At 56.3% G+C, this 12,788-nt stretch overlaps 1 protein-coding gene across 5 annotated transcripts in view; it reads right to left on the bottom strand.

The window, feature by feature from the left end:
• Positions 1-448: 448 nt before the first annotated feature.
• DVL3 (dishevelled segment polarity protein 3) overlaps positions 449-12,788 on the bottom strand; it is a 33,559-nt gene continuing 21,219 nt past the window's right edge. For 2 of the 5 annotated variants that reach the window (XM_075031524.1, XM_075031523.1), the window contains 15 exons: positions 9,364-9,485; positions 8,852-8,958; positions 8,119-8,254; positions 7,748-7,841; positions 7,271-7,340; positions 6,857-6,996; positions 6,583-6,659; positions 6,085-6,152; positions 5,674-5,724; positions 5,403-5,552; positions 4,410-4,541; positions 3,986-4,153; positions 3,162-3,374; positions 2,475-2,873; positions 449-2,012 (listed from right to left, as the gene is read on the bottom strand). In XM_075031524.1, coding sequence (XP_074887625.1) covers positions 1,981-2,012; positions 2,475-2,873; positions 3,162-3,374; positions 3,986-4,153; positions 4,410-4,541; positions 5,403-5,552; positions 5,674-5,724; positions 6,085-6,152; positions 6,583-6,659; positions 6,857-6,996; positions 7,271-7,340; positions 7,748-7,841; positions 8,119-8,254; positions 8,852-8,958; positions 9,364-9,485 — 1,959 coding nt within the window. In that variant the 3' untranslated portion in view covers positions 449-1,980. Of the gene's footprint in view, positions 2,013-2,256; positions 2,874-3,161; positions 3,375-3,985; positions 4,154-4,409; positions 4,542-5,402; positions 5,553-5,673; positions 5,725-6,039; positions 6,153-6,582; positions 6,660-6,856; positions 6,997-7,270; positions 7,341-7,747; positions 7,842-8,118; positions 8,255-8,851; positions 8,959-9,363; positions 9,486-12,788 lie in introns of those variants that run through there. The other 3 variants (XM_075031519.1, XM_075031520.1, XM_075031522.1) reach the window with 3 other exon arrangements.

The following is a 12,788-nucleotide window of genomic DNA, read 5'->3' on the forward strand; positions in this document are numbered from 1 at the left end:
CCGCGGCCCCAGCACCGCCCACGGCGCTGGCCCCACGCACAGGCACCCCCGCTGCCGGGGGCGGCAAGCTGCAGCAAGCGCCGGGCCAGCGCCCGCTGTCAGACCTGCCCCCGATTCTCCCCCCCCTCCCAGCGCACCCGCTGGAAACGGGAGACCCAGGGAGCACCGAGCGCCGGCGGGCAGGCCCCGCCGCCCAGAGGAGAGCGGCGGCAGCGGGAGGCCCGGCCCGGGTTCAGGCCGCAGCAGCTCCCGGCAGCCCGGGGAGAGGCAGTCGGCAAACAAACAGGCTCGGGGACAGGGTGCCCTCGTCGGCAAACAGGCTCGGGGACAGGGTGCCCTCGTCCCGCTGGGATCTCGCTGCAAGAGCGGAAGGCAGGAGGACAGAAAAGAAGAAGCTGGGGGGGGGGAACCAAACCCCAAACCAACAACCACCAAAACAACACAAGGCAGGAGTCCAATAAAACTATGTTTATAAATAAAAACAAGGAGATTGGTTTTGTTTTTATAAAACCCAGCGGGCAGGGCAGAGTAGGGCAAGGGCATGAGCAGTGGCCGGGGAGGCTGCTGGGTGGCATCGGGGGGGGGGGGGACGGGACAGGCGGCATCTTGCTGGTGCCGAGATTGGGGGACAGGATGGCAGAGAGCGGGCACTGGGCAGGCTGACCCCGGCGGGCAGAGGGGAAGGAGAGGCTTTAGGGAGTCACGGGGAGATGAACTGATGGCACACGAGAGCTACTAGAGGGGCTGCAGGGGCAACATAGACCCCAGAGGACAAGATACATTTCATCTCCAGCATATAAAAACCGCAAACACGAGAAAGACAAAAGGAGGCAACGCTTGCAGAGAAAGCCACGGCACGGCAGGAGAGGGCACCGGGGTGCCAGCACCAACGGGAGCAGGGTCGAGCCTGTCTGTACTGCACCATGCGTGGCCCTGGGCATGGGGAAGGGGGATGCCCTCAGCCCAAGGCACATCTCTGAGTACCCAGAAGAGGAAGGAAAAAGGGCAGGGAGCGCTGGAGCAAACGGACTCAACTGTCCTGACGCATCTGTGGGCACTGAGCCCAGAGGCCATGGTTCAGGCTGCAGCCTCCCTCGCCGGAGAGCTTGTGTTGCTGCCAGGCGCTGTTCACAGCCCGGAGGGAGCAGGGCTGGCCCAGCTCCATCCCAGAGCTTCATCCCTCCCGACAGCCAGGGCAGCAGCACTTGAGGCACCGGGCCAAGGGGGAGGTAGACTCCGGCCCTTCATAGGGCAAATACAGGGGACCGCCATACTTCCCCAAAGCATGAAAGTGAAACAGTTGTACCCCTCCCTCACCTCCTAACTCTGTCCAGGCCCTTGAAGATGTCACCTTGCTGAGCAGCAGCACAACAGCAGGACCGAGAAGGCTGCAGCTGCCACCGCCAGCCCCAGGCATGGGACAGCCCCTACAAACGGGACAGGCAGCAGTGTGTTGGAGGTAGGAGGGCAAAGTGTGGGACAGAGGGAGCAGAACTCTGCCCTTAAATCCCCCGAGGACCCAAGGGCAGGTGCAGGGCCCTGAGTCGTGGAAGGCTGCATACAGGCACCCACCACCACTCCAGGCTGAATGGAGAGGTACAGCCCCAGCCCGGAGACTCGCAGCCCAGGCAAGGTGAAGGAGAGTCCTGCCATGGGGCAGTGCCAGGCTCAGACCTGGCCCAATGTGTGGGCAAGAGGAGGGAGGCAAGAGGGAAGTGGCAGCATCTCTCCACTCCCTGGAGGCACTGAAGCCCTGGAACATTCATGCATTAGCCAAAAGGCAACTACAACGGGATCTAAAACGCATATATAAGGCTGGTCCCTGCTCCCCTCTCAGGGCTGCGGGAAGGGCAGGGTGTCTTCCGCAAGGGGGAGGAAAGAAGCCATCTTCAGCGCCACGCATGCCCAGCGCCCTTGGAGCTCCGTGTCCTCCTGTCGGGCCACGCCACGCTCCAGCTCTCCCCCCCACAGGCGGCAGGCTCAGAGAAAGTCAAACACCCCGTAATTCTTTGCTGCTTGATAGAAGAAACACAAAAGGGTGAAAAGAAAGAAGAGATGTTTAGGGTGGAAGGACCGAGGCAGCAGCGACACACGGGCAAGCAGCACAGGGCGCTGGGACGGGTGCAGATTAATGGGGTTAGAGAGGATGGCAGGAGGGAATTACCATCGGCAATACACAAGTCTGGTGGCAGGATGGGCTGGCAGCACCCAGGAGGCCTGCCAGGCCCATCCACCCCGCTCGAGGAGGGATTAGAATCAAGGTTTAGTTCCATTTATTATTTTTTTTTTCCCTTTTTTCTTTTCGTTATCAAGACCAAAAAAAAAAAAAAAAAACCACCAAAAAAAAAAAACCCAAAAAACAAGGGGTGAAGCCAGGGCTGGTCCTAGGAGACAAACGACGGGGATGGAGGGGAAGGAGGGGCAGCAGACAGACAGGGGACGGGCGCTTCACATTACATCCACAAAGAACTCACTGGGGTTGCCCATGGCCATTCGGAAGGACTGTCTACTGGCTGTCAGTTCGGGGGGCACAGAGGCCAGGTCACGGCCCGGCGGTGCCCCAGGGGGCCCCATGGCTGAAGGCGGTGGAGGCATCAGCAACATGGGGGGGCTGAAGAGAGGGGGGAGGCCGGGTGGCCCATACGACTGCTGGCTGTGGTGGCTGCGGATGCTGTGAGCCAGAGAGTGCTGGCTACGCTGGCTGTGCTGGCTGGCCGGCACCGAGCGCTCGCTGGCTGCGCGCTCACGCCGCATGCTGCTCCTTGTGGTGTGATCCGACTCACTCCCGCTGCCGCCTGACTTGGACTCCCCGGTCTTCTCTCTCTCCTTCCTCCTCTCGCTGCCGCTGCGATTGGAACCACTGCTCCGGCTCCCTGTAAAGTGCATGAGGCAAGGTTAGGTGACAGCTCACACAAGCCAGGAAGAAAGGATGCTCCTCTAGGCAAGAGAGGACTGCAGCACGCTGCAGCACAGCCCTCCACCAGCGCAGTCCCCACTCTCAGTCTCCTTTCAATTCTGAGTCCCACAACCCTTCTGAGATGGCTTTTGCCCTGGCTCCCCCCACACATAGGGCCCTGCCTAAGCAGCCTCTTCCTACTGCTTCCCCATACTGAACAGGGCAATTGCCCACCTGCAGGCATATTTTATTCCTTTTTACTCACCTTCACTGTGCTGGCTGCCTGCACTGCCCCCTCCATAGCTGTAGCCTGGGTCAGGGAAGCCGGGGTGGGGGTTGTATGGATGAGGCGGCGGATACTGATACGGGAAAGCCATAGGCCAGGGTGCAGCTCCTGGGTGGGGGAGTGGAGCCAAAGTGTCCTGGTCGGAGGCACCACTGGAGCCATCGTGATCATGAAGAGAAAGATTAGCCATGTCTGCAAGAAAGCAGAGAAGAGGGGTTAATCCAAGCAGAAAGACAACCACGTGTGATGAAGCAGCTCCCTGTCCACCTTTGCTGATGGACGGGGTACACAAGGAGACACAAGAAGTTGGTGCTCTCCCTGCTAGTCAGTGCAACCATTTGTGCTTCCTGGCTGGACAACAGCCAGGCTGTGCAAGTCCAAGCTGCCACTCTAATACAGAGACGAGCTTGGTGGGAAAGGACCACCTCAGAGCTACAGCTCACCCTGCCAATTACATCCCATCCCTCTTATTTGAGCAGAACCCAGTTGTCTGAGCACCACCCCCTTGTGAGCACTGGAAGTTCAGAGCCTGGAGACAAAGTCAGTAAAGACTAAGACTCCACTATGGCTGCTTAGGAGAAAAGATTATAGTAAGTGACATTGTCAACACTGCTTCCAATGTCACCACCCCAGCAGCATGACAAGGGAGCTGGGATATTCTTCATCACTCTCTAAAAGGGTCTGTAGAACAAGGGGCCCAGCCTGATGGCAATAGCTGTAGCTATGTCCCCACGGTGTCAGCAGCGCTCTGCAGGACCTCTACCCCTCCATTCTCACCCTCCCACCCATGCCAAGTGCCATACTTCCACAGAGGTCCCCGAAGATGTAATAGCACTGCTCCGAGAAGGTAATCTTGTTCACGGTATGTCGGATGTAGCCAGCCTTCAGCAGATTGCTAGCATATTTGCGGGATTCACGACGGTCTGTAAAACCCTCCACATGGTGATAGAGCCAATCCACCACATCCGAACCTGCCACCAAACATCAGAGTTAAATACAGCAAGAGAGAGTAAGACAGCGGCCCTTGAAGCAGTGGGCCACACTGGAGCCAAGACGAAATGGGCCAAAAGGTGAAAAGGGACTGCACAGCCAAAGGTTCAATTTGTGACTCTGGCCTGGTCAACAGTTAGCTTACAGTGACAGAGATGCTCCCTTGGGCATCTGCTTGGAAAACAGGCCACCCATTCCCCAGTCCCTGCCTCTGCTGCAGACAGCACAGTCTCTTACCAATGAAGGCATTGGGGATGGTGATCTTCAGCCACATGCGGTCACGCACCTCCAGGCCTGACTCTGGTGAGGCCATGGCTTTGACAATGGTGGCCATGTCGCTGTGGATGGACAGGTGAAAGTCATCGAGGCCTGTGGTGTGGATGAAGGGAGGCAGAGATGAGAGAGGACAGAAAAGACAACAGGGCTACATGGAAGCATCACACACAGGACCAATGGGCCAGGGAACAATACATCGCAGCCAGCCTTGGGGCGCATGCTGTGTAACCCCCCTTCCAGCCTTCCGATGTTATCCTTCAACACATCAGCCATTTCCTCTTGTGCAAACCCCAGGCTAGAGTCTCCTTCCTTCCAGCCAGAGTCTCCTTCTTTCCAGCCAATCCCAAGCAGCTGAGATACAAAAGCTGCCAACTGAGCCCACACAGCCCAGCAAGAGAATTCTCTGCTCCTCACAAACTCACAACAAACTCCTGGCTTTTTGCCCCGTCTGAGCTCTCCAGACCCTTGCTTCAGGGCTCTGTATACTAGAATCACCCAAAACCTTCAGAAAGCAACCAAAAGAGCCCTGTGCTCAGCAGGACCCTGCTCCACTGCTAGGCTCTTTGCTCCCAGCTGCTTTCATCCTGCCCTATCTGCTGTTTGGGAGGGCAATTGCTCCAGGGACAAGCTGAATCCCTCTGGTCCGGCACTCTTAGCCACTAATCCCTGACTGCTCTGAGCCTTTTCCTCTGCACCTGCCACAGCTCCTGGATTGCGCCCAGGCTCTTCTACTCTCCTTATATAGAAGGCTGAAAAATGTGGTATTAACTGACCCAGGCAGAACTCCCATTGATCCAAGCACCTGCCTGGTGAGAGCTGCCTCCCTCCTAGTCCCTTGGCAGGACAGATCTTGCCCATCCCAGCTGTCCCCAAGCAGATGTATTGCTCCCATTACAGCACAGTGAAGGTGAGGAAGCCGTGCAGCGGGTGGAGCACGGAGGCACAAGGACTTACGTTCGGTCTCTGGGATGGAGCTGGTGATGGAGGAGCTGGTGGAAGTGATTGTGCTCATGGATGGACTCATACCGTACGCTGGGTAGGTGCCAGTCATCGCTGCCGTGTGAGACACCCAGGCTGCCGGGTCGATGGGCCGAATGGGCTCACCTGCATTGAAGAAAGAGTCAGTCAGTAGCTATAAGAAATTATCCCCTCATCAAATCAACCTCTGGGGAGGGACAGGGACTCAGCGCAGCCCATTCCATCCCCAGCATCTGCCGGGACTCACCCGGATCGGAGCATGGAGAGTCTGGCCCAGCCCAGATCCGCTGGGGAGCAACTGGGAGAGAAAGAAGAGAGGGAGGGTCAGCAGGAGAGGTGCAGAGGGAGAGATCCCCCTATGGCTCAAGGGGGGGTTTCTCTTTCCTCTGGCGCCCCGAGCAAGTGACCCCCCTGCCCCAGTGAAACGCGTCCCCAGCGTGATGTGGGAAGGAGGGCTGGGCTTATGGGCATTTTGGCCTGGGAATAGGAAATAGCAGTCTCCTAACAGGAGAGCTGAAACCCCAGTGAACCCCAATTCAGTGCCAAGTGGAGTCACACACACAGGGGAGGAACAAGACAACAACCAAGTAAGTGCTTAAGGCAGGGCTCTCACATGAGCTAGGCACCAGCGTTAAGGGTGGGTCAGCTATCCACTTACTCCTGGGTAACGAGAAGCAGCCCCGGGGGCTGGGGTCCCAGCACTTCGCCACCGTCAGGGTGATGGGCCTGCAACAAAAAGGTGAGAGTTAGAACAAGAGCTCAGTGGCACAAACCCCTGTGTGATGGGAGGATGTTGTATGCTGGCTCTCTCCTGTGAGACAGGGAGAAGCTGCCAGTGAAGTGCCCTTGTCCCCCTCCAGCTATGGATTTCCTTAGTGGCATGGACAAAATGATGTGACCCTGCTGAGGGTTGCTGATGACCCTAACAACATGGCATCCCCACAAAAAAAGGGCACAGACCCCAATTCACCACCATGCTGCTGGCTGCAATTCTTGCTTTGGGCATGAAAACCCAGGAGTCAAAGCAACACCAAAAACATAAGTTCTGAGCTTCTGCAGAGCCACTGGCAGAGGTGGCTGGAAGACACAACTCACACCCCCCCAAGCACACACTGTGCAGCTGCCCATGCAGGTAAGGAACAACCTGAGTACTTACCCCGGCTTGTGCACAATCTCCCTCAGCACCCGCACAGCATCATCGTTGCTCATGTTCTCAAAGTTGATGTCATTTACCTGCAAACAACGCAAGGAGGTGAGTCCCAGAGATGTGACCAGAGGCTGAGCTCCCCACTCAGCTCAGCAGTGACTCAGCTTCCCTCTTCCAAGCGCAGCTTCCTGGGTTTAGCCTGCCAAAGTGTGCAGGGAGGCTTCTGGGTCTTTTCTTACTGCTTTCCCAGGCCCAAAGATGGAGGTATGTGGGCGTGAAGTACCTGCAAGAGCATGTCTCCTGGCTCAATCCTGCCATCAGCTGCCACAGCGCCACCCTTCATGATAGAGCCAATGTAAATGCCTCCATCCCCACGCTCATTGCTCTGTCCCACAATAGAAATACCCAGGAAGTTGTATTTCTCTGCAGGGATGGAAAGAGAAAGAAGTAAGACACCATGAAGCAGCAGGCACAAGCAGCCCTAACCTCAGACAAACCATGTGCTAGCTCCCCTGTCCCAGAGAGATGTCCTGGGATGCAGAGTAACTCTTGAGTGGCTTCAAGACAAGCCACTTTCCTACAGAATCCATCTCCTCACTCCCCCCTACATGTTCTCTTTGCCCCCTCCCCAGTTCCCTCTCCACCACTCAACCTCACTCTGGAAGGACTGCAGGCTGCATGCACATCTCTCACTCACCCATGTTCAGCGTGACTGTGATGATGTTCAGGGACATGGTGGAGTCTGTGATGCTGCTGAAGGACGATGACTGCAACATAAGTGAAACATAAGATGTCCTCCTGGGCCGCAGTAACATTCCCAGCCCCAGGCCCCCTCCACTTGTGCTCCCTGCCACTCCCTGTGGGACCACAGCCACCACCCACAACTCCAGCCTTATGCCGGAGTTTTGCAAAGCCAGAGGGCATCAGCCACACTCCTTGCGACCTCTCCACAGCCAGGACAAGGTCTGTGGTCCCAGCTCTTGAGACTACATTGGCTTGAGAAAGGTTTACAGCACTTTATGAAGTCTGAGCACTCGGACACCACGTGTCCCCAGCTGTGCCCACAGCAAACAGCCAAATCCCTGATCAGCCCTGGAGCACTGAGTGGAGAGATCCACCAGGCAGCCCGCCTTGCCCAGCACTGCCCTCCCCAGGACACCCAACCCCTGGGTACCCGCTCAATGCGTGGAGCCTTCTGTTTCCGCCGGCGTCGCTTGTGCCTCCTCATTAGACGGGAAGCACTGCTTTGTTCTGTTGAACTGCTAAACCTAGAGGCAAAAGCGAGAGTCAGCTCTTCTGCTTCCAGGGTGGTGGCTCTGGCAGCAAGCAAGCCACAGAAATTGCACAGGGAATAGATGATTGCAGGGGCAGAACATGTACGTGGGGGAAAGACAATAGCAGAGGGTGCTGATGGGCGAGACTTGAGACAGAGGCAGGTCTGAGCAAGGACCCTGGAGCCCAGGATTACTGTGCCCTGCAAAGGCATCTCTCTGTGCTCAGAGGGAGTGGGAAGCCAGTGTTCCTCCAGGACCTAAGCTTTCCTACCTGCTGGTGGAGTCATCTTCATCTGAATCGAAGAAGCTGGTGGTCTCCAGCTCACTGCTCATAAGCGTGGAGGAGCTCTCGTACCCACCCAGGTCTCGGCGCCGCTCTCCCTTCACTGTACCATTCACCCTGGGTGCTACGGAAAGACAAGGCTCAGTATACTTCAGACAGGCTACAGATAAACACCTCCTTTCCCCATGCAGGGCTCACGACAACCTTCTCGGAATGAATCTGGCCATCAGACAACCCTATCTAGTGCTGGCTGGCTCTGAGTCCACCCTGGGATCAGATCCATCTTCTGTGGGATACATCTTCTGCTCCACTAGAGGATGGGGAAGAAGCTGATGGGCTACTAGGAACAACGCTGCTAAAGCCACAGAAGACTGTTACAGCTGGTTTCTTGGCAGACCAAGGAGCAGCACAGAGTGCTAAGGCTATAGCACACTCTGCTTTTCAACTAAGAAGGACTGAGGCACTGCTGCCTCTCTTTTCCACTCTTGAGGCTTGTACAGTAGACATCTCCTTTGCCCCCAAAGATTTCATCAGCAAGCTGTGATGCAACACGGGTTAGCTCCTGCCTCCAATGTGAGGCTATGGCCTCAGACCACTGAACAGCCCTTCTGAGCTGGGAAGGTTCTGCAGAGCAGACAGAGCTGCCCCACGTCTACAGCTGGTGCCCCCACTGTGCCCCAGCCATGCTTTGCAGAGCTCTTGCCATGTTACCAATGCTCACCATGCTCAGGCCCATCTTTCCGACGAGGTCGTTCCCTTTGCGACGACACCACCGAGTCTGTCTCTGTCTCATTGTCCAAGTTTTCCCGACTACCCCCGGTGTTAGGGCTGTAATGAGACAAAAGGAACAAATATGTCCAACAGGGAATGACTTAAGCATGTTCTCTACCTCTGCACTAGCCAGCACAAGCCTCCTGCCATTAGCTGCCTCCTTCTTGAGGGAAAGGAGCAGAGATGGTGGGGAACAACCATAGCACATCTATGAGAGCGAGGCAAAGAACTGGGGGAAGCTGCGCCAGCTCTTTGCCAACTTCCCTGCACTATTTTCAGCATGCCCTTGCTTGCTGAATAATGCAGCTCCACTTAGAATCTGCTCCCAGCCCCATCCTCCTCCCCTCTGGCTGGCTGTGATCCCTGCCAATTTGGATGGGAGTGTCCCAGCCCCTGGTCTGGATTTACAACAAAATCACTGTGGGTCCCTTGGAAAACAGGATAGGTTTCCAGGTAACTTACTGGAAAGAGGGGGGCCTGGAGTCTCCAATTCCTCCCGTGCGCTCCATGGAGGGCGGCAGCTCTGTTTGGTTATCGGCACAGACTGAGCCAGCATCTGAATGGGAACCCTCTGCAGACACCAGCTGGAGGGAAAAGAGACAGAACGAAATTGCTGAGATACTAGGAAAACGTTTAGAAGAGTGGCCAAACGAGCTGGCCAAAAGCCTGCCTGGCCCAGGATTTCATCTCTGACGGTGGACAACAGCAGATGCCCAGGAGCGGGTATGGAACAGGCCAAGCATGTAGCAACATTCCCCCTCAACGCCTTCCCAGACGCCGGCTATTTGTGGCTCAGGAATTCCTGACCCAGCGGTGAAGTCGGGGTGGCTGACAGCCCTGCTTGGAGACTCTGACATCATCTGCACACCCATGCCGCACAGTTTTTACACTCAGGTAACCTTTAGCACATGTCCTGTAGCAAGGAGTGGATTCCCCTAGTTCTTCTTGCATCAGAAAAGGCAGCTACCAGTCATTCCTTTTCTCAATTTTACCAGTCCCTACACCTTTGCCTTCAAGCTGTGGGACCCAGCAGGACTTTCACCTTCCCAGCCCATGGGAGCTGAGGGTAACAGAGCTCACAGCTGAGGCTGGCTTTGAAATAGACTCCAACATGCTCTTTTTCTGGCTTCCACATATACTTTGCAAACTTTCAGGTTGGGCCCAGCTAATTGGCTTGGGCATAACCTCCACCCAACCTCTGGGAGGCTCAACAGTTTCCCCAGCACAGAAATTCAAGAAAGGGTCAAACCCCGGGAACTCTTTATACCATCCATGCTTTGGGGCAGCCCAGGCACACCTACATCTGTGTCTCTGGCTCCAAGATAAACCACCAATTTTAGGGCTCAGGGAATGAGGTGGAGCCTCTCCTGGAAGGAACAGGCTTGCCAGTGGGATGAAACAGGATAGCCCAAATGAACTCAATGGAAAGTCATTTCCCCAACATTGCTCCCTATGCAGATTTGCGCTCTCCCCGCTTTCAAGCTTCACTGAGCAGGGCTAATCCCAATAGGGCCGAGCAGGAAAGCAATAAAAACCCTTTTCCTTGCAAGAGACATTCAGGGACCCCCAGAGCTGAGGTGACAGGGCCCAGAAAGGAGCCTCCGCCTTGGCCAGGGAGTGAGTTCCCAGGGACAGGCTACAGCTCACAAGCAAGGGAAGATCAATTTCCTTCTTAAGGACCTTCCGTGCTTTTCACGTCTGCCCCGTCCCTGTCCCCTACATGGCATGGGCAAGCAGGGGGGTTGGAGCTCTCCCAGTGTCAGGGAGCAACCGCAGGGCCCAGTGCCTTGATCTGCCCCAGACAAAACAGGCTGTGGGTCACCCTGGAGCCAGTCCAGGGAGGTGAGGAGACCAGGATGGGTCAAGCCTCAGCTTGTGTACTTGAACCAACTGCCAAGCCATCAGCCGTCACAGGAGAGGTCTGACCTAACAGAGGTGAGGGATGCCCCACTGTGGGTCAGGACAGAAGGATCATGAAACATGGGCTGGAAAGGAGCTGATAGCTGCTGCCTAAACCATAATGACTAATGTAAATGCAGCGGCAGCTCTGCTCCTTACTGGTGAAGGGACCACATCTGCATGGAGGCAGGAGCAGATGCCAACTCAGGTGCTGGAGGCACAGCCTGTTTACACAGGTCTTGAGCACTTCCCAGCATCACTGATGAAACACAGAGCTGTGCCCTGCCCACCTTCAAGAACTGGGGAAACCATGATGAAGGGGCGATGGGCCCCACAGATCATTATTAGGGCAGGGGGACAGAGGTCTGCTGCCAGGGAAGCACTGGGAACAGAGACAGGGATGCAGCCAGGGCAAGGAAGACAGAGCAGCCCTGAAAAAGCCACAGCCAAGGCAGCAGACAGGGCAGAGAACACCCTGGGGCGTCAAAAGCTGCAGAGCCTGTCCCACAAGCCCCAGGACAAGCCCAATGGCTCCTGCTCTCACAACTGCCTAACCAGCTCTGGTCTCACACTCAGCTCAGCTTCCCTCCCTCCAATAAGCCCCAGGCACATGTTGGGCTCTGCTCCAGGCACCTTCCTGGTGACTTGTCTTCCCAGGACACATCCCACTCCCTGAGGGCCACATCCCTGCTCTGGCAGCCACTGCCCGGGAGCACAGGGGAGAAGAGATGCTGGAAGTGGCCAGCATTGCCTAGGGAAAAGTCTTATAATGCTCTATGCCTGAAGATCTTGAGGCAAAACCAGGCAAATATAGCTGGACAGAGGGAACTAGCTACAGGCAGCTGTCAAACAGGAGTGAGAAGGAAAGGAGAGGGGGTGTTCCAGAGCAGGGGGACTGATGCTGCCTTCCTTTATCACTCCCAGGGCTGGGATTTCCTCCAGGGAAGGTTTTGATAACCACCCTGCACTTTTCCTGCCTCTTGCACTCTCAGGAAATATTCACTTGGATCCAAGCCCCCGTCTTTCCCTCTAGCTAAAATTAGTACCAAGTTCCTAAAATAGCCTCATCCCAGCCTGCCTGGCAGAAGCAGCAAAGCAAGTGCTCCCCCCACAAGCCCCCAAACCACCCATGGACAAGAAGACTCTCAGCAGAGATAGAAAAAGGGATCATCAGCTGTGCATAAAGGTCTCCGAGATTGCTGTCACCCTTTGTGCACAAGGGCTGGTTGTAGCGCTAACTCCAGGCACAAATTCTCCACAAGGAGCCAGCACACCAGAGCAGCAGCACGATGCCCTGGTCACACCAGACGGAGCTGCACCGGCTCCGTGCCACTCACACTGAGCAACCAGAGAGGCCCTACAAGGAAAGCCAGCAGCTGCGTGGATGCGTGGACCACAAGGAAAAGTACGCCAGGTAAAAAAAAAGAGCAATGGAAAGGGTTCAGAGACTCTGGGACTCCCCATAGAGCAGGTGAAAACAAAAGGCAGCTGGAAAGGGAGTGGTGGGGAGATGTCTCAGGGCAGATGCAGCAGCAGCAGGGATGGTGGCCAAGAGCCGGACAGGCTGTTTTCCAAAGGGCCCAGCTAACCGCTAGAGGGAGGACGGCAGGCGTCCGGCCGCCCGCTCTTTGTGTGGGAACCCAGTGCCCCCTCTCCTCCCGGTGCAGTGTGGGGCGCAGGCAGGACCCCAGCCTGCGCGCTGCTCCCCTGGCCAGCATCCCAGCGGGAGCCAGTCTGGCAGCAGGGCACCCGACCGGTCCTGTCACCCCCACCCTCCCTCCGAAAACACAGTCGCTTCATGGCCCCTCAGCTGAGGCCTAGCTGTTTGGTGCAGGGATAGAAGAAGCATTAGGTCCCACCTAGCCTGATTTGCTGAGGATTTTCACTGTTCAGGTGCTATTTGGTGGCCTCTGGAAAAAGGCGCTTGGGTCTTGGTTCTGCTCCTGATGTAGATCCACGCACCCCCATCAGCACACACTGCAGCTCAG

The sequence above is a fragment of the Buteo buteo genome, chromosome 7 (assembly GCF_964188355.1).
Source record: "Buteo buteo chromosome 7, bButBut1.hap1.1, whole genome shotgun sequence".
Taxonomy (NCBI): Eukaryota; Metazoa; Chordata; class Aves; order Accipitriformes; family Accipitridae; genus Buteo; species Buteo buteo.